This window comes from Scyliorhinus torazame, chromosome 9, assembly GCF_047496885.1.
Source record: "Scyliorhinus torazame isolate Kashiwa2021f chromosome 9, sScyTor2.1, whole genome shotgun sequence".
NCBI lineage: Eukaryota > Metazoa > Chordata > Chondrichthyes > Carcharhiniformes > Scyliorhinidae > Scyliorhinus > Scyliorhinus torazame.
The window spans coordinates 52,115,999-52,137,684 of NC_092715.1; the positions used below are offsets into that span (position 1 = coordinate 52,115,999).

Below are 21,686 nucleotides of genomic sequence, written 5' to 3' on the forward strand. Positions count from 1 at the left end.
CCTTATCTTCCCACTCCACCTCGTGCCTCTGCTTTGCCCACCTCAGCACTCGCTCCTTCACCAGAGAATTATGGAAACAGGCGATCACCGCCCTCAGTGGCACATTCATCCTCCATTTCGGCCAGAGTGACTGGCGGGCCCTGTCCAACTCTTACTGGGAGAGCTCCTCTCACTCCCCCATCAACTTCCCCATCATATCGGCAATTATTCCTTCGGTCTCTCGCCCTCCACTCCTTCGGGCACACCCACGATCCTCAGGTTATGCCTTCACAAACTGTTCTCCAGGTCTTCCACCATGGTTCTCAGCCCTCTGTTGATCTCTCCCACCCGCCGCAGCTCCTCATCCACAGAGGTGAAACGGTCACAATGCCGTGACAAGGCCTCCTTCATCCCTTTCATTTTCTCTTCCTGCTCCCGCACCGTCATCGAAGTTCTCACCAACTCCTCTCTCACCGGGGCAAGGGTCGCTCCCACACACGCCTGAAGTGAGGCTAGCATTACATAGAACATAAGAGCATAGAACATAGAAAAATACAGTACAGAACAGGCCCTTCGGCCCACGATGTTGTGCCGAACATTTGTCCTAGATTAATCATAGATTATCATTGAATTTACAGTGCAGAAGGAGGCCATTCGGCCCATTGAGTCTGCACCGGCTCTTGGAAAGAGCACTCTACCCAAGTCAACACCTCCACCCAACACGAAGGGCAATTTTGGACATGAAGGGCAATTTATCATGGCCAATCCACCTAACCTGCACATCTTTGGACTGTGGGAGGAAACCGGAGCACCCGGAGGAAACCCACGCAGACACGGGGAGGATGTGCAGACTCCGCACAGACAGTGACCCAAGCCGGAATCGAACCTGGGACCCTGGAGCTGTGAAGCAATTGTGCTATCCACAATGCTACCATGCTGCCCTTAAGAACAAATAAATCTACACTATATCATTTTACCGTAATCCATGTACCTATCCAATAGCTGCTTGAAGGTCCCTAATGTTTCCGACTCAACTACTTCCACAGGCAGTGCATTCCATGCCCCCACTACTCTCTGGGTAAAGAACCTAGCTCTGACATCCCCCCTATATCTTCCACCATTCACCTTAAATTGATGTCCCCTTGTAATGGTTTGTTCCACCCGGGGAAAAAGTCTCTGACTGTCTACTCTATCTATTCCCCTGATCATCTTATAAACCTCTATCAAGTCGCCCCTCATCCTTCTCCGTTCTAATGAGAAATGGCCTAGCACCCTCAACCTTTCCTCGTAAGACCTACTCTCCATTCCAGGCAACATCCTGGTAAATCTCCTTTGCACCTTTTCCAAAGCTTCCACATCCTTCCTAAAATGAGGCGACCAGAACTGCACACAGTACTCCAAATGTGGCCTTACCAAAGTTTTGTACAGCTGCATCATCACCTCACAGCTCTTAAATTCAATCCCTCTGTTAATGAACGCTAGCACACCAAAGGCCTTCTTCACAGCTCTATCCACTTGAGTGGCAACTTTCAAAGATGTATGAACATAGACCCCAAGATCTCTCTGCTCCTCCACATTGCCAAGAACTCTACCGTTAACCCTGTATTCCGCATTCATATTTGTCCTTCCAAAATGGACAACCTCACACTTTTCAGGGTTAAACTCCATCTGCCACTTCTCAGCCCAGCTCTGCATCCTATCTATGTCTCTTTGCAGCCGACAACAGCCCTCCTTACTATCCACAACTCCACCAATCTTCGTATTGTCTGCAAATTTACTGACCCACCCTTCAACTCCCTCATCCAAGTCATTAATGAAAATCACAAACAGCAGAGGACCCACTGCGGTACGCCACTGGTAACTGGGATCCAGGCTGAATATTTGCCATCCACCACCACTCTCTGACTTCTAGCGGTTAGCCAGTTCGTTATCCAACTGGCCAAATTTCCCACTATCCCATGCCTCCTTACTTTCTGCAGAAGCCTACCATGGGGAACCTTATCAAATGCCTTACTAAAATCCATGTACACTACATCCACTGCTTTACCTTCATCCACATTACCACCTGATGTTTTTCGAAATCTTTCGAGAACAGTCGTTTGAACTCCCCAGCCATCACCTCTGTCATCTTTTCCGTGATAGGCGAAGCCCAACCCAACAGGCTCTCTCCTTCCATCTTTCCTCCTGCTACACCCCTCACCACGATTGGCGGTGGACATTAGTTCGCTGTCTTCCTCCTTGGATTAGTCTTGCCGGTTTTTGACGATTCTAACATTCCCTAAATCTTCCCACCACTCCTCACGAACAAATCTTCATCAAAGCTGGACTAAAAAGGCCATAAAAGACAGCCCTGGCAGGAGCCACCCAACATTGCCATCTCCACATGCCACAACTGGAAGTCCCAGAGTCCAGTAAATTAAATAAAATATTGGGGTATCTGTCCGGTATCCAAGCAAATGTTGGGGTCTGGTCTGGGACCATAATAAAGGTAAGCCAGCACAGATTTGTTAAGGGAAACCTCAGAAATGTGAGCTAATGCATTTTGGAAGGTCTAATGTTTAAGGGGCATCTTGACAAGGATGGGAAGAGGGATACGGACCCCGGAAGTGTAGATTTTAGTTTTGACGGGTAGCATGGTCGGCGCAGGCTTGTAGGGCCGAAGGGCCTGTTCCTGTGCTGTACTTTTCTTTGTTGGAATCTCTTTTGGCTAACTTGTTGGGAGTTTTGTAAACAGGTAACAGAGAGGGGGTTATGTGGGCAATACTGTTGATGTGGTCTACAGGGGCCTCCAAAAAGCATTTGGTACAGTGCTGAACAACTGACCTGTGAGCAATGTTATGGCTCATGGAATAAAAGGGACAGTGGCAACCTGGATACAAAATTACCTAAGTGTTGGGGAACGGAGTATTGGTTAATGGATGTTTTTCAGGCTGGTGCAAGGTTTGTAATAGAGTTCCCCAGGGGTCAGTGTTGGGACCCTTGCTCTTTCTGATACATGCAAGACCATAAGACGTACGAGTAGAAGTAGGCCATTTGGCCCATCGATCATGTCAGTTTTACATAGGCATCAAATTGAAAATCTACCTGTTGAAATTCAAATTTGCACTAGCTGGAATTCTATTTTAGCAACTTTTCAGTGACTTAAACCTTGGTGGTGTACAGGGCACAATTTGTGGATGATAAGAAATTTGGAAGCATTGTCAACTGCGAGGAGAGTGCAGGACTTCCAAAGGACATAGGCATATTGGTGGAAGCAGCAGACAAGTGGCAGAAGACGCTAGTGTGGAAAAATGCAAAGTGATAGGAAGAACATGGAGAGACAAGAAGGATAAACTCAAAGGGGATGTAGGAGCAAGGGACCTGCATGTTGTTACGACTGGGATGGGATAACTGCTCAGTTAATCTCGCCTCACTACTCTACAGGTTACACCATTCATTTAAAAGTCCAATGTAATCACAAAATGGCCACTTACTTACTGTTGCTGCTGTAAAACCCAGAATAAAAGAGACTTTAACCAGGTTTCTTTCAGTAAACTCATTTATTATAAAACAAAACTTATTTTTTGAAACAAGTTGCAATAACTGGTATACAGACAGATCGATCCCTTTTTAAAGATACCCCAGCGCACACACATATAAACAACAGACAAACAGGGTCTCTGCAGAGATGGCCTTTATAAAATAAAGGATAAAGTTTGCAGGGTTTTGATGCTATCAATCTTGAGTTCCCTCATATGAAGGCAGGCTGATACCATTAGATGTCTGGAAGCTCTCACCAACAGAGCTTGATCAATTCTCCATGTTTCAGCTTTTCAGGGTTCCAAAAGCAGACAAGTTATACTCAGATGAGGATTCTCTGGCAGCAGGTTAATACCCACAGACCGAATTTCAGGCAAGGCAGGGAGGGCAAGTTAGGGCAACCTTCTTTCTCAGCTTATTCCACAAAACAAACAAATTTCAAAAGCCACAGGTCCAAAACCATGTGATTAACTGGAAATCACTAGCCTTTGCCAGTTTCCCCCCCATCAATTAATGTGTTTCCAGTTGAAAACAAACAGCTAATTTCCCCACAAGTACCCTGCTGGTCAGGTGATTTCTTAGAATAAGGCAGGTTTGCTCCCAGTTTGTGACCCTTCTTTAAAAAAATTCCCAGTCAGTATCCAAATGTCCAGATAATATAATGCCTTTCCACATTAAAAAAAGTTTTGAAAGAACTTATGTTGAACTTGTATAAATCACTAGTCGAGTGTCTGCTGGAGTAGTGCATCCAGTTCTGGGCACCACACCTCCGGAAGGATGTGACAAGAGTTCAAAAAATATTTATGAGAATGGTTCCAGGGATGAACTTCAGTTATGAAGATAAGACTGGAGAAGTTGCGTGTGTTTTCCTTGAAGAGAAGGCTAAGAGAAGATTTGATGGAGGTATTAAAAAAATGAAGGGTCTGGACAGAGTAGATATTCAAATCCATGAGGGGTCTGGACAGAGTAGACAAGAGAAACTGTTCCCACTCGTGAAGGGATCAAGGTCAAGAGAGCACAGATTCAAAGCAATTTACAAAAGAAGCAAAAGCAACATGAAGAAAAACATTTTCACGCAGCAAGTGGCTATGATCTGATTCACTGCTCGACAGTGTGAAGGAGTCAGGTTCTATTCAGGCATTCAAAGGGAATTGAACTGTTATCTGAACAGGAAGTTCCTGCAGGATTACAGGGAGAAGGCTGGGAAATGGCACTAGGTGATTTGCTCATTCAGAGAGCTGGTACAGGCACGATGGGCTGAATGTCCTCCCTCTGTGCTGTAACAATTCGATAATTAGATTATTTAGCAAGAACAGTCCAGGCTGCTCAATCTGTAGAAGCACAAATTGAACTCCAGGCATAATGTTCACCGTACCATTATGTCAGTGTTTAAAATAGTACCTCCAATTATTACTGACAGAATCATTTTGTTGCTGATTATCGGTATAGTTGAGGGTAATTGGGTATAATTGCATATACAATCGAGTCTCAGAACAATTTAAAATGTTTCAACTGTGCATAATACCATGGTCTACTGCAAACATTGTTTCCAAAAAAATAAATTACTGTAAATTTCACACTTTATTAAAAAATAATATTGGCTTAATTATTTAAATTAATGCCCAATTATAAAAATACTCAGGATCGGGTCAATTACTATACAAAACCTATTAGCAGATATATCACATTGCACACCTAAAACACACCTCAATTTGACAGAAATATTGAAGCTTGATTTATGTTTAAAATACAGTTTAAGAATGGAGTATGTTGCCACAGAATTCATCACTTAACAATAGCAATAAGCTAAGCCCAGTTAAACATTTATGCCCAGGCTGTTCAAGAGGTTTGGATGATGGAGTTGAATCTCAGGTACTTGAATTAGACAGAATATTCTTGCGGCTGGATGATCTTGAACTAATTCCTAAAGTGAAGAGAAAAATGTGTATTAAAAGGTAGCATGAAAATAATCTAAAATAGAACATGATTTTTAACTCTGGAGTTTGTTTTGATCCATTTTATTCTTTGCAACTTGTGTAACTTCAGCTTTAGCGGAGGGATTGGTAGCTACTGGGCATAAACTGCAATGCTGCTATCAGTATCACTCCAAAACCAACTGCTGGATATACAAAGTGAGACATTATCTTCCGTGCAGTTAATGTTAATTTGATGAGATGCTTTCTAATGGAAGTCAGTGTCAGTAAAGGCCCAGATTTGAACCCAGGGTTCAGAATCTTCACACAATGCAGGATATATCCTGCCTACTTTGTTTCTTGTTGAATATGAGAAACTAGAACAAAAAAAAAAAACAGGATTTCTCATCTCCCCTAATTTTTTTTTGCTAATGATCGTAAATCTGTGTTCTCTGGCTACCAACACTTCTGCCAGTGGAAGCAGTTTCAGAACAGTCACAGCTTCTCAGAGTCTCTCTACATAACCCAAAGCCTGCCTTTACCAGTAAATCTCCCAGGCAGATTCTTAAAGGTTCTGACTTCCTTCCGAAAGCGTGGTAACAAGAATTGCACATGATACTCCAACTGAGACATAGAAGTGATTTATGAAGGTTTAGCATAACCTCCTTCCTTTTGTACTCCATGGCCCGGATCTGCTGAGCCGCAACAATAAGGTGGGAATTCTACTGCGTTTGAAAATTACCCTGACCCGATGCTGCTGCGCGTTTCCTCTGGGATCTTCTAATCCTGACTGTCAGAGAAATGTACAGTGTTGCATTGCTTGGAGAAGAGTAGAATCTGGGGTGGGTTGGGGGGGGGGGGGGGGGATCCATTTTACACCACCAGCTGTAAGTTTAAAGTCTAGTCTGAATGTTAGTGAATGAGAGCGAGTAGATGAGTGAATGAATGGGTAAGGTGGGTGAGTAGATAGGATGGGTGAGGTAGCTAGAGTGGGTGACTGAGTAGTCAGGTCTGGTGGTCGTCCTGTTTGGTCAGGAGCAGGTAGCCCATTCGGGTTGGCAGGTGGACGGTTACGGAGTCAAGGGGGATCCATATTGACCATGTGAAAAATTCAACAAATCAGGCACGGTAAAGTGAAAACAGGGAATTATAGACCGGTCAACCTGACGTGGTAGTGGGAAAACTTCTAGAGTCCATTATCAAAGATTTTATAGCAGAGCACTTGGAAAACAGTGGGGAATCGGACAGTGTGAGCATGGATTTACTGAAGGGAAATCATGCTCGACAAATCTACTGGAATTCTTCGAGGATGTAACTAGGGGAGCTGGTGGATGTGGTTTATTTGGGCTTTCAGAAGTCTTTTGACAAGTCAAGAGATTAGCGTGTAAAATTAAAGCACATGGGATTGGGGGTAGTGTACTGAGATGGAGAGAAAACTGTTTAGCAGACAGGAAACAAACTGGGGACACTTCCGGGTGTGGCGATGACCAGCTGAGTCGCACGTTTCGGCAGCTCCCTGTGAAACGGACTTTTGGGCTCTTGATAGGAGCCCCAACGGCAATTTTGACGGCTAAAAGCACTGTGCGGTAAACCAGAAGGGAATCCCCCCTGGATACGGATGGAAAAAGGAGGAGAGAGTGGCCAGATTGCAGTGGATCCTTTAGAACAGCGGCAAGGAAGGCAAGCAAAAACCAAGATGGCGTCGGAAGGTGGCAGTTTAACATGGGGCCCTGAACAACAAGAGTTCTTGAAATGCTGTGTGGAAGAGATCAAAAAGGAAATGAAGAAAGAGCTGTTGGCCCCGATACTACAGGCGATCGAAGGGCTAAAGGAGGAACAAAAGACCCAGGAGCGGGAGCTTCGGGTCGTGAAGGCAAAGGCAGCCGAGAATGAGGACGATATACAGGGCCTGGTGGTGAAGACGGAGACGCAGGAGGCACATCAGAAACGATGTGTGGAAAGGTTGGAGGCACTGGAAAACAACGCAAGGAGGAACAACCTGAGGATTCTTGGTCTTCCTGAAGGTGCGGAGGGAGCGGACGTCGGGGCATATGTGAGCACGATGCTGCACTCGTTAATGGGAGCGGAGGCCCCGGCGGGTCCGTTGGAGGTGGAGGGAGCATACCGAGTGATGGCGCGAGGACCGAGAGCAGGAGAAATTCCCAGAGCCATAGTGGTGAGATTCCTCCGTTTTAAGGATAGAGAAATGGTCCTTAGATGGGCGAAGAAAACTCGGAGCAGTAAATGGGAGAACGCGGTGATCCGCGTTTATCAAGACTGGAGTGCGGAGGTGGCGAGAAGGAGGGCGAGCTTTAATCGGGCCAAGGCAGTGCTTCATAAAAAGATGATAAAATTTGGAATGCTGCAACCGGCAAGACTGTGGGTCACATATCGAGGGAGGCACCACTACTTTGAGACGGCGGATGAAGCGTGGACTTTTATTGTGGAAGAAAAACTGGAATGAGCGGGTTATTAAAAAGAACGTTCGAACAAAGTGGTGGGGCGAATGTGGGGGGCAAAGAGGGGTTTTATGTACTAATCCTGCGATGTGGTAACTTTTCTCTCTCCCACAGGTGGTGATGGGGGGGAGGAGGGGAGGTGGAGGAGATGGGGCGTTGGCCATTGGGGGCGGGGCCAAGGGAGAAGCGCGGGCTTGGTTCCCGCGCTATGATAATCATGGCGGGAATAGAGAAGCAGGAAGGAGGGGGCGTCGCACGGTGCGAGCCGAGGTCACAGGGGGAAGCTGAGGTCAGCCAGAGTTTGCTGACTTCTGGGAGCAACATGGGGGGAGTAATTACGCTAGCGGGGGATCTAGCGGGGGGGGTGGGAGGGGGGAATTACTGGGTTGCTGCTGCTGGGGAGAGGGGGGAGCTGGTATGGGAGAGGATGGGCGGGGGGGCACCGCCTGGGGGAGATACAGCTGCGTGGGCATTGATCCCGAAGGTGAGGGGAACGGAGTATACGGCTATAGCCATTTCGGATCACGCTCCACACTGGGTGGGCTTGGAGATAGGGGAGGAAACAGGAGGGCGCCCACCCTGGAGAATGGACATGGGACTAATGGCAGATGAGGGGGTGTGTCTAAGGGTGAGGGGGTGCATTGAAAAGTACTTGGAACTCAATGATAATGGGGAGGTCCAGGTGGGAGTGGTCTGGGAGGCGTTGAAGGCGGTGGTTAGAGGGGAGCTGATATCAATAAGGGCACATAAAGGGAAGCAGGAGAGTAAGGAACGGGAGCGGTTGCTGCAAGAACATTTGAGGGTGGACAGACAATATGCGGAAGCACCGGAGGAGGGACTGTACAGGGAAAGGCAAAGGCTACATGTAGAATTTGACTTGCTGACTACAGGCACTGCAGAGGCACAATGGAGGAAGGCACAGGGTGTACAGTACGAATATGGGGAGAAGGCGAGCAGGTTGCTGGCACACCAATTGAGGAAAAGGGGAGCAGCGAGGGAAATAGGGGGAGTGAGGGATGAGGAAGGAGAGATGGAGCGGGGAGCGGAGAGCAGGAAAGGGTGGGACTGGGAGCACAGATCGAGGTAGAAGAAGTGGTGAAAGGAATTAGGAGCATGCAGGCGGGAAAGGCCCCGGGACCGGATGGATTCCCAGTCGAATTCTATAGAAAATATGTGGACTTGCTCGCCCCGGTACTGACGAGGACCTTTAATGAGGCAAAGGAAAGGGGACAACTGCCCCCGACTATGTCTGAAGCAACGATATCGCTTCTCTTAAAGAAGGAAAAGGACCCGCTACAATGCGGGTCCTATAGACCTATTTCCCTCCTAAATGTAGATGCCAAGGTCCTGGCCAAGGTAATGGCAATGAGAATAGAGGAATGTGTCCCGGGGGTGGTCCACGAGGACCAAACTGGGTTTGTGAAGGGGAGACAGCTGAACACGAATATACGCAGGTTGTTAGGGGTAATGATGATGGCCCCACCAGAGGGAGAAACGGAGATAGTAGTGGCGATGGATGCCGAGAAAGCATTTGATAGAGTGGAGTGGGATTATTTGTGGGAGGTGTTGAGGAGATTTGGTTTTGGAGAGGGGTATGTTAGATGGGTGCAGCTGTTGTATAGGGCCCCAGTGGCGAGCGTGGTCACGAATGGACGGGGATCTGCATATTATCGGCTCCATAGAGGGACAAGGCAGGGATGCCCTCTGTCCCCATTATTGTTTGCACTGGCGATTGAGCCCCTGGCGATAGCGTTGAGGGGTTCCAAGAAGTGGAGGGGAGTACTTAGGGGAGGAGAAGAGCACCGGGTATCTTTGTATGCGGACGATTTGCTACTATACGTGGTGGACCCGGCGGAGGGGATGCCAGAAATAATGCGGATACTTGGGGAGTTTGGGGATTTTTCAGGGTATAAATTGAACATGGGGAAAAGTGAGTTGTTTGTGGTGCATCCAGGGGAGCAGAGTAGAGAAATAGAGGACCTACCGTTGAGGAAGGTAACAAGGGACTTTCGTTGGGGATCCAGATAGCTAAGAATTGGGGCACATTGCATAGGTTAAATTTAACGCGGTTGGTGGAACAGATGGAGGAGGATTTCAAGAGATGGGATATGGTATCCCTGTCAATGGCAGGGAGGGTGCAGGCGGTTAAGATGGTGGTCCTCCCGAGATTCCTCTTTGTGTTTCAGTGCCTCCCGGTGGTGATCACGAAGGCTTTTTTTAAAAGGATTGAAAAGAGCATCATGGGTTTTGTGTGGGCCGGGAAGACCCCGAGAGTGAGGAAGGGATTCTTACAGCGTAGCAGGGATAGGGGGGGGCTGGCACTACCGAGCCTAAGTGAGTATTATTGGGCCGCTAATATTTCAATGGTGAGTAAGTGGATGGGAGAGGAGGAGGGAGCGGCGTGGAAGAGATTAGAGAGGGCGTCCTGTAGGGGGACTAGCCTACAGGCTATGGTGACAGCCCCATTGCCGTTCTCACCGAGGAACTACACCACAAGCCCGGTGGTGGTGGCTACACTGAAGATTTGGGGACAGTGGAGACGGCATAGGGGAAAGACTGGAGCCTTGGGGGGGTCCCCGATAAGAAACAACCATAGGTTTGCCCCGGGGGGAATGGATGGGGGATATGGAATGTGGCAAAGAGCAGGAATAACGCAACTGAAAGATCTGTTTGTGGATGGGAAGTTCGCGAGTCTGGGAGCGCTGACCGAGAAATATGGGTTGCCCCAAGGGAATGCATTCAGGTATATGCAACTGAGGGCTTTTGCGAGGCAACAGGTGAGGGAATTCCCGCAGCTCCCGACACAAGAGGTGCAGGACAGAGTGATCTCAAAGACATGGGTGGGGGATGGTAAGGTGTCAGATATATATAGGGAAATGAGGGACGAAGGGGAGACTATGGTAGATGAACTAAAAGGGAAATGGGAAGAAGAGCTGGGGGAGGAGATCGAGGAGGGGCTGTGGGCAGATGCCCTAAGCAGGGTAAACTCGTCGTCCTCGTGTGCCAGGCTAAGCCTGATTCAGTTTAAGGTATTACACAGGGCACATATGACTGGAGCACGGCTCAGTAAATTTTTTGGGGTGGAGGATAGGTGTGCGAGGTGCTCGAGAAGCCCAGCGAATCATACCCATATGTTTTGGTCATGCCCGGCACTACAGAGGTTTTGGATGGGGGTGACAAAGGTGCTTTCAAAAGTAGTAGGAGTCCGGGTCGAACCAAGCTGGGGGTTGGCTATATTTGGGGTTGCACAAGAGCCGGGAGTGCAGGAGGCGAGAGAGGCCGATGTTTTGGCCTTTGCGTCCCTAGTAGCCCGGCGCAGGATATTGCTAATGTGGAAAGAAGCCAAGCCCCCGGGGGTGGAGACCTGGATAAATGACATGGCGGGGTTTATAAAGCTAGAGCAGATTAAGTTCGTCCTAAGGGGGTCGGCTCAAGGGTTCACCAGGCGGTGGCAACCGTTCGTCGAATACCTCGCAGAAAGATAGACGGAATGGGAAAAAGAAGGCAGCAGCAGCAGCCCAGGATCGGGGGGGGGGGGGAGGAACCAGAAGGACTCTCAGGGTTGTTAATATATACTGTATAGTATGTATAGGTCGTTGCTACAGATAATTATATATTGGACTGTTAAATTATATTTTTGGAGAGTGTTACTTGTGACAAGGCAGTTGCCAATTAGGGCTAGTTTTCATTTTTGTTATTTATTATTTATTCATTTTTTTTTTTTGTTTATAAAATAGGTCATTGTTATTTGTGTTGTTATAATATTGTGTCAAGGATGCACAATGTACTGTGTTGGTTGACCAAAAATTTTCAATAAAATACTTAATAAAAAAAAAGGAAACAAACTGGGAATAAATGGGTCTTTTTCCAAATTGGCAGGCAGTGATAAAAGGAACAAAGAAAAGTACAGCACAGGAACAGGCCCTTCGGCCCTCCAAGCCTGTGCCGACCATGCTGCCCGTCTAAACTAAAATCTTCTGCACTTCCTGGGTCCGTATCCCTCTATTCCCATCCTATTCATGTATTTGTCAAGATGCCCCTTAAATGTCACCATCGTTCCTCCTTCCACCACCTCCTCCTGCAGCGAGTTCCAGGCACCCACTACCCTCGGTGTAAAAAAAACTTGCCTCAAACATCTCCTCTAAACTTTACCCATCGCACGGTAAACCTATGCCCCTTAGTAATTGATCCCTCTACCCTGGGAAAAAGCCTCTGACTATCCACTCTGTCTATGCCCCTTATAATTTTGTAGACCTCTATCAGGTCACCCCTCAACCTCCGTCGTTCCACTGAGAACAAACAGAGTTTATTCAACCGCTCCTCATAGCTAATGCCCTCCATACCAGGCAACATTCTGGTAAATCTCTTCTGCACCCTCTCTAAAGCCTCCACACCCTTCTGGTAGTGTGGCAACCAGAATTGAACACTATACTCCAAGTGTGGCCTAACTAAGGTTCTATACAGCTGCAACATGACTTGCCAATTCTTATACTCAATGCCCCGGCCAATGAAGGCAAGCATGCCATATGCCTTCTTGACTACCTTCTCCACCTGTGTTACCCCTTTCAAGACCGTGGACCTGTACACTTAGATCTTTCTGACTTTCAATACTCTTGAGGGTTCTACCATTCACTGTATATTCCCTACTTGCATTAGATCTTCCAAAATGCATTACCTCACATTTGTCCGGATTAAACTCCATCTGCCATCTCTCCGCCCAAGTCTCCAAACAATCTAAATCCTGCTGTATCCTCTGACAGTCCTCATCGCTATCCGCAATTCCACCAACCTTTGTGTCGTGTGCAAACTTACCAATCAGACCAGTTACATTTTCCTCCAAATCATTTATATATACTACGAACAGCAAAGGTCCCAGCACTGATCCCTGCGGTACACCACTAGTCACAGCCCTCCGATTAGAAAAGCACCCTTCCATTGCTACTCTCTGCCTTCTATGACCTAGCCAGTTCTGTATCCATCATGCCAGCTCACCCTGATCCCGTGTGACTTCACCTTTTGGACCAGTCTACCATGAGGGACCTTGTCAAAGGCCTTACTGAAGTCCATATAGACCACATCCACTGCCCTACCTGCATCAATCATCTTTGTGACCTCTTCGAAAAACTCTTATCAAGTTAGTGAGACACGACTTCCCCTTCACAAAACCATGCTGCCTCTCGCTAATACGTCCATTTGCTTCCAAATGGGAGTAGATCTTGTCTCGAAGAATTCTCTCCAGTAATTTCCCTACCACTGACGTAAGGCTCACCGGCCTGTAGTTCCCTGGCTTATCCTTGCTACTCTTCTTAAACAAAGGAACAACATTGGCTGTAATCCAGTCCTCCGGGACATCGCCTGAAGCCAGAGAGGATCCAAAGATTTCTGTCAAGGCCTCAGCAATTTCCTCTCTAGCCTCCTTCAGTATTCTGGGGTAGATCCCATCAGGCCCTGGGGACTTACCTACCGTAATATTTTTCAAGATGCCGAACACCTCGTCTTTTTGGATCTCAATGTGACCCATGCTATGTACACACCCTTCTCCAGACTCAACATCCACCAATTCCTTCTCTTTGGTGAATACTGATGACTAGTGGGGTATCGCAGGGATCGGTGCTGGGACCCCAGCTATTCACTATATATTGCAAGGGTCTTTCTGGTTTATTCTCTTATTTCCCCTTTTATTTTTGCCGAAACATTTTGGATCCATGGATGTTTTAATGGACATGTGTCTTTAAGGCAGACTTTGCATTTAATTAAAGTAGAGGATTTCAGCAGCACGAGAGATCACTGTGCTGGTTCAAACTGGAGCTGTAGACTGACCGGCACTAATGACAGATTGGCTGGGACACAGTTTGATTGAATGGCTGGTGGCCGATTAATTGGCCGTGCTCTACTTGGTAACAGGTGGTGATTGGATCTGATCCCATTGGAATGTTTTTCAGAGCTTCAAGAGCTGAGTTTAGTTTCAGTTTGACTCCTGGCAGCCCAGAGGAAGGACTGCTGCCCTCTCCCCTCAGTTTTTTTCTAGTAAGGTTGTGTTTCTGAGCTGGCAGGGAGCCTGGCTGAAAATATGTGCCGGTGAATTATTACAGACTGTGCCAGCAGAGTCCAGAACCGACCACCTCTCACAAAGGCTGATGTGAACCGATCAACTCTCACTCCGGAAAAGGCAGAGGCCTGGAAATAAAACATGAACTGAAAGCAAAGTGATGTGAAGCAAAGGGCCTCTCCAGGAAAAGCTGAGTAAGACATTTTAAACTACAGAAAAGATTACAGGCTGCGAACAAAGGACTTTAATCTACAAGCATGCTGTGAAGAAAGTGTGCTAAAGAACCACCATCTGAAACAGACTCTTATCTATTGACGTTCATTCTTATTATTTCTCACCTCCCCCACCCTGTGCTTGTCTGTGTTGTGTGTGGGGGTAGGCAGTGGGTGATAGTTAGCCAGTTGTACTTACTGCATTTTTGCACTATACTTCTTGTTGTAAATAAACAGTAGTTGTGTTTAAACTTACAAACCTGGTGACTGTATTCATTGGGCAGCCAAGGGCCAAAGACTAAGGGTATTTTTTCAAGAATTATTGGTTAATTCACTTGTGATTTGACTACGGGTCCAGGGGGGATGGAATTGATGGCGCACTTGCCCAGGGTGTTGTAACAAGATATTAATGATTTAGATGAAGGAACTAAATGTAACATTTGCAATGACACAAAGTTGGGTGAGAGGGAGAACTGTGAGGAGGATGCAGAGATGCTTCAGTGTGATGTGGACAAGTTGTGAGAGTAGGCAAATGCATGGCAGATGCAGTATAGTATGGATAAATGTGAAATTATCCACTTTGGTAGCGAAAACAAGAAAGTAGGTTATCTGAATGGCTATAAATTAAAATTAAAAGGAATGTGCAATGAAATCTGGGGAATGTGCAGTGAAATCTGGGTGTCCTTCGCTCAGGATCTGGGTACACCAATCGCTAAGGTAAGCACGCAGCTGTAGCAGGGAGTAAAGAAAGCAAATGGTATGTTGGCCTTTATAGCGAGAGGATTAGAGTACAGGAGCAGGGATGTCTTGTGGCAATTATGCAGGGGCCTTGGTGAGGCCACACCTGGAATATTGTGTGCAGTTTTGGTGTCCTTATTTGAAGAAGGATGTTCTTGCTATAGAGGGAGAGCAGAGAAGGCTTACAAGACTGACAAAAATGCAACGCAGCACTGGAGCTAGAGGAAATCCCATGGCTATATCGCCTTCTTGGACATATATGGTCTTATTAAAACTGAACTCAACTGCATGAGTTGCGAAGTTCATAAGTTCAATTAATAAAAATTCAGGAAATGGTGCCATATCTATATTGTTGCAATCTAATGATCTGGTGCAAGTGTCAGTGGCTTCCTTCAGGAGCGTACCTGCAAATAAGCCCACAATGTCGAATGAGCATTGCTATGTAGGCTACTGATAGCCTTTGCAAAAGTGAAATTCTTCACTGCAAGTAGAAAACCTGCTAAGAAATGGCCATGGGTTAGGAGTTGGCTAAGAGACAGGAAACAGAGGGTAGGTATGAATGAACATTTCTCAAGACTGGAGACTAGTTGAAAGTGGTGTTCCCCAGGGCTCAGTGTTGGGACCCTTGCTTTTTCTGATTTATATAAATGATTTAGAAGTGGGTGTTGAGGACAAAATCTCTAGATTTGCAGATGGTACTAAGCTAGAGAGAATAAGGAATCATGAGGATGGCACTGAGTGACTTCAGAGGGACATTGCCAAGTTGGCCAAATTGGCAGACACCTAGCAGATGAACTTCAATGCAGCGAAATGCGAGTCATAAAATCTCAGTGCAGAAGGAAGCCATTCGGCCCATCGGGACTGCACTGATCCTTGGGAAGAGCGTCCTACCTAGGCCCATTCCCCACCCAATCCCCATAACCCACCTAATCTTTTGGACACAAAGGGGTAATTTATATTGGGCAATCCACCTAACCTGCACATCTTTGGACTGTGGGAGGAAACATGGTGAGAAAGTGCAAACTCCACACAGAGAGTGACCCAAGGCCGGAATTAAGCCAGGGTCCCTGGCGCTGTGATGCAACAGTGCTAACCACTGTACTACCCTGTGAGGTAATGCATTTTGGTAGAAGAAACATGGGGAGACATATATAGGTTCAATGGTACACCTTTTGAGGGGAGTTCAGGATCAGACGGTCAAGTGCATAATTCTCTGAAGGTGGCCATACAAGTTGAAACAGTTGTTAAGAAGGCTTATAGTATTCTTGGGTTTATAAATAGAGGCATAAGCAAAAAGGTGAGGCTGCACCTCTACAAATCATTGGTCAGATCACATTTGGAGTAGTGTGCACAGTTCTGGAAACTTTATTTAAGGAATGACGTTAAAGGCTTGGATAGAGTGCAGAGGAGATTTACTGGAATACTAGGAATGAGTAATTTTAGATACAAGAAAAGATGGAGAAATTGGGCTTGTTCTCCTTGCAGCAGGGAAGATTAAGAGGCGACCTTAATGAGGTGTTCAAAGCAGGATATTCTGTTTCCATTAATTGATATGTCAGTGACTAGGGGGTCACAATTTCAAGGTCAGTAAGACCACGGGGCACGGTAGAACAGTGGTTAGCACAGTTGCTCACAGCTCCAGGATCCCAGGTTCCATTCCCGGCTTGGGTCACTGTCTGTGCAGAGTTCTCACTTTCGCCCCATGTCTGCGTGCGTTTCCTCCGGGTGCTCCGGTTTCCTCCCACAGTCCAAAGATTTTTTTAAAAATTTTAAAAATAAATTTAGAGTACCCAATTAATTTTCTCCTAATTAAGGGGCAATTTAGCGTGGCCAATCCACCTAGCCTGCACATCTTTGGGTTGTGGAGGCGAAACCCATGCAAACATGGGAAGAATGTGCAAACTCCACACAGACAATGACCCAGAGCCGGGATCGAACCTGGGACCTCGGCGCCATGAGGCAGCAGTGTTATCCACTGTGCCACCATGTTGCCCTCCACAGTCCAAAGATGTGCAGGTTAGGCGGATTGACCATGCTAAATTGCCCTCAGTGTCCAAGTGTTCTATGATGAGAGAGAGTTAGGAGTGAGATGAGGAGAAACTTCGTTATTCAGAGAGTTGTTGGGGTTTGCAAAGGAGAGTGGTGGAGGTGAATTCCATAGGTTTCAAAAGAGAGCTGGATATATATTTGAAAGTGATGGATTGAGTGTGCTACGGAGATAGGGCTGCGACTGGACTAGCTAGGTTGCTCTTCTGGGAGCCGGAGCAGATACGATGGGCTGAATGGCCTCCTCTGTGCTGCAAATAACAAACAAACGAATAACAAATTCCTGCTGTACTGAACCAATCATTGATAAAATAGTGCACAATTGGGCATTTCTTATGTGCGTCTCCAGGAGCCCATACATGTGTTGAGTGAATTACTTTAGCCAGTTGCTAGTGAGTATTCCATGTATCATTGAATGCACAAACTTGCAAACGGGCCAAAGGCTGCCACTTCCAGACATGAAAAGTGTCCTGTCTGCCTAAAATTACCCTGGAATGGTTACATATCTCAAAAACTTGAACATCACGTTGTTACTATGCAGTGCTTATGCGAGTGGTATTTTCCACTAACTGGATGCTGCCATCAGTTCAAAATGACATTCTGCCTACCACACAATTGAGCAACGTCGTGTATGAATTTCAGTGCCAGTGTGATGAGAGGTACATAGGCCATATGTCCCAACAATTGGCTGATTGAATTAAATAGCACGTTTCTTCAGTTGTTCGTAATAGACAAGACTGTGCTTATTCTAACCAATACCCAAAATAAAACTACTGCTGTTAGATGAATTTCCCCGATTAGGCAGCATTTGTTAAACAAATCCGAATGTCCAACAGCTACACTAAGAATCAATTTAAGATAATCAATTGAGCTCGGAACATTGCTTATTAATATTTATTAGAAAGAGACATGCATTGATACGCAGGTACACGTTCTCCGCAAACAATTCCTGGAATATTGGGGAGCCTTTAGTTCCCTGTTGCATTCTCCATGGCAATACCTCAGCCAATCAGAATTGGCTTGCCAAACAATCAGCACCCTTTTCTTCTGTAGTATAAATTGTTGTGATCATTTGAAAGTTGGTATTCTTGCCTTTGTCCTGATGTGTGCAAGGCAAAAAGCTTTGGCAATATATCCCTCTTTTCATCATCACTCATTATCAATTGTCAAAGAATGGCTAAATGTCTATGGAATGCTACTACTCTAGTGTGCGTGGGGTAAATGTACAAACGTAACATGCACCCACTTGTTGATGGCCTGCTTCGCTGTGAATAGGATGACTCCATGAATGACATTTGCCGCTGGTAATCCATCAGTTGATTTGAGCGCCTCAGCTCCATAGTTGGCTTCACTGACTCCAATCTCTTCAGGAAAGCCTGCAGTTTTCATAAGGGTAACTAAGTTTAATACAAATGCACTTGTCATTTTACATGCAGAGCATGCAACATATTGTTCCATCATACTACTGATTAGAATTACTAGAGTGCACAAAACAAAAATCATTGAAATGTTAATATTTTTGCTGTGACCTTCAATTCCACCTATATTCATTCTTGAGAATTCAATGTAATAATTTTGATAGAACTGACATCAGTTAAGCTGTATTTAAATCTTAACAAAGAACAAAAAGTGAAACATTTCTGACAACAGTTTATGGCGTACATTAGAATGCGCACTCGAGGGCTAGCTCTTGAATTACCACAATAATCAGATAACAACAATAGAAGAGCCCATACACATATTGCTTCCTGTGGTTTGTCTTGTCTCGTGGAAACAACTGTAAAGACGAGGTTAATAGTCTCAAGAAAACAAAGATTAATCATAAAGAATTAGTAAAACAAAACTGGTGGGGATAGTAAGCTGTGAGGAAGACGCTGAGTTTGCAAAGGGAATGACAGTAAGTGGACAAGATGATAGGTTGAGTAAAATGAAGGGTATTGTGAGGTTATTCACTTTGGCAAGTAGAATTTTTAAAAATTCGATCCCTGCCCCGGGTCACTGTCTGTGTGGAGTTTGCACATTCTCCCGGTGTCGGTGTGGGTCTCACCCCCAAAAGATATGTAGGGTAGGTGGATTGGCCACGCTAAATTTGCCTCTTAAGTGGAAAGAATAATTGGGTACTCTAAATTTATATTTAAAAGAAAGAATAAAAAAAGAATGACCCTGATCCTCCGGTCTCCGGTTAGTCAAGAGACTGGACATAAGCCAGAAGATACGCTCAGGAACCCCAACTCAAGGGCTCTGTAAGAGTTGCCCGGCAAGTTTAAACTTCCAATGGACAATTACCTTGCTCCCTGGGACGCTCTGAAAAAGTCTCCAACTCGGCATTAAGTTTGGACGGTTCCAACTTATTTCCAATGTTCCACATGAAATGTTAAACAGGAAAAAAAACACAACCCAAATCACTCCCACTGACCCCATCCCGAGCCCCGACCATCCCAACCTGACTAGGCTTGGACGCACCCAACTCCCCTTAACCCCACAACTCCACTCCCAACCCAACCCGATTACCCACCTGGTTCAACCATCTGCCACCATATCCAGTTGCACCACCTCACCCACCCGCTACCCTACCCCCTTAACCTCTCTCCATTGCTGTTTTCAAAGCAGTATTGGGATATTCAAACTTTCTGCTTACCAAAATATGACATAGTGCTGTAAAAAAAAGGATCATTGCTTATGTGCGGATTTTGTGTGCTGCTCTCTACCAGGTTGGCGGCACGGGTCGAATTTCAAGGATCCTCCATCGGAAAATCGTTCAGAAAAATCCAGAAGCAGGTAAGTGTGCATTTATTTGTCTGATCAGGGTCGGAACCATAGTTTCCAAAAAGATTTAAATGTTGATATTCAGAGGGATTTGGATATAAAACAATTAAGGTGGCAAATGGTAATCATTATTGCAAGGGAGTTGGAGTACAAAAGTAAGGAAATATTGCTGTAATTGTACAGGGCTTTGGTGAGGCTACACCTGGAGCACTATGTAAGGTCTTGACTATGTACAGTCTTAGTGTCCACATCCAAAGTAGGATATACTTGCTATTAGAGGGAGTGGTTCATTAGAGGTATGAGAGGGTTGTCCTATGAGGAGAGATGGAGTAAATGGGTCAATACTCTCTGGAATTGAGAAGCATAAGAAGTGATCGCATTGAAATGCAAGATACTAAGAGGGCTTGACAATTTAGATGCAAAGAAATGGTTTCATCTGACTGGAGATTCTAGGGGATGTAATCTCTGAAAAGGAAGAACTGCCATTTTGGGCCAAGATGAGGATCAATCTTTTCACTCAGAGTGATGATTCTTTTGGAATTCTCTATCTCAAGAGGGTTGTGGTTGAATATACTCAAGGTGGAGATGGATGTATTTTTCGATTTGTAGAGGAATCAAGGATTGAATGGGAAAATGAGTCTGAGGTCTGGAATGAGCTTTGATCTTACAAGGCGGCAGAGCAGGCTCGATGGGCCCTGTGGGTTACGCCTATTTCTTATGTTCTCACAGTCTTGTGGTATTAGTGGAAACTTGAAATGCAGAATCAGGAATTGGCTCCTTTTCCACAATCAGAAAGACGCAGTTAATGAAAATGGCTCAGCTTGGTGACATGTTACCAGCAGTGTCCCAGGTTCTGGGCCTGCTATCCTTCAAGGTGTTTATTAATGGCCGAGAAGGTGGTATTGGGAGTAGGAGGTCAATCGAAAATCTGTCCAGGGTTCCGACAGTAGGAGGAAGGCAATCAAATTCTAAAGGATTTAGAGGCCCACACAATGGAAATAGCATTTAATTTTGATACATGCAGTGTCATGCTATTAGAAGGGACAACATACAGTACATAAATTATTCACTGGAGAGACGGCTATAGCATATTCATTCATACGCATCCATGACGGTGTTCATTTATCTGGTTTCATTTTAGGTAGTTACCCAAGAATTTGAGTAAGAAACGTAATAATTTCTGCAAGGAGGCACACATTAAAAAAAATATATCATGTAATCACAAACACTATGCTACAGATGCTCATGGTCAAGTTATGATTATTCAAATCTTATAACAGAAGATGTTTGCTGCAGATTGGAGGACATCCAGTAGCTGCCATTGAGAAAGTAGCAGAATTAGGTCCCATGACTGTGTAGAGAGGTTTTGGTATATCCAAAAATAATCTGGTATCTGTGGAGTGCAATGCTATTAACGATTTAACACAACAGCCAATTTCATCAACTGGTAAATAAATGTAGATTTTTTTTTTTTTAAATGAATTCATTTTCTACATGCAAGCCAAACCAAAATAAACAGAGATGTTAAATGCCAAACAATATTACTCAAACTGTGGAAAAGGGACATGGCTGTAGCACTTAATACTCGTAAAGCAACTTCCTTCGAAGTACCTTAAAGTAAAAATAAGATTTAGTTAAATTACTCATCTGTTTTCCTTGCATTTTAATTTCGTAGACTTTTTTTCGTAGAATTTACAGTGCAGAAGGAGGCCATTCGGCCCATCGAGTCTGCACCGGCTCTTGGAAAGAGCACCCTACCCAAGATAAGCACCTCCACCCTATCCCCATAACCCAGTAACCCCACCCAACACTCAGGGCAATTTTGGACACTAAGGGCAATTTCTCATGGCCAATCCACCTACCCTGCACATCTTTGGACTGTGGGAGGAAACCGGAGCACCCGGAGGAAACCCACGCACACACGGGGAGGACGTGCAGACTCCGCACAGACAGAGAACCAAGCCGGAATCGAACCTGGGACCCTGGAGCTGTGAAGCAATTGTGC

At 45.6% G+C, this 21,686-nt stretch overlaps 1 protein-coding gene across 2 annotated transcripts in view; it reads right to left on the reverse strand.

Annotated features, from left to right (window-relative positions):
• Window positions 1-3,499: 3,499 nt before the first annotated feature.
• cfap97 (cilia and flagella associated protein 97) overlaps window positions 3,500-21,686 on the reverse strand; it is a 67,999-nt gene continuing 49,812 nt past the window's right edge. For both annotated transcript variants that reach the window (XM_072515883.1, XM_072515882.1), the window contains exons 3-4: window positions 18,162-18,291; window positions 3,500-5,422 (exon numbers count right to left, since the gene is read on the reverse strand). In XM_072515883.1, the coding sequence (XP_072371984.1) occupies window positions 5,367-5,422; window positions 18,162-18,291 (186 nt within the window). In that variant the 3' untranslated portion in view covers window positions 3,500-5,366. The remainder of the gene's footprint in view (window positions 5,423-18,161; window positions 18,292-21,686) is intronic.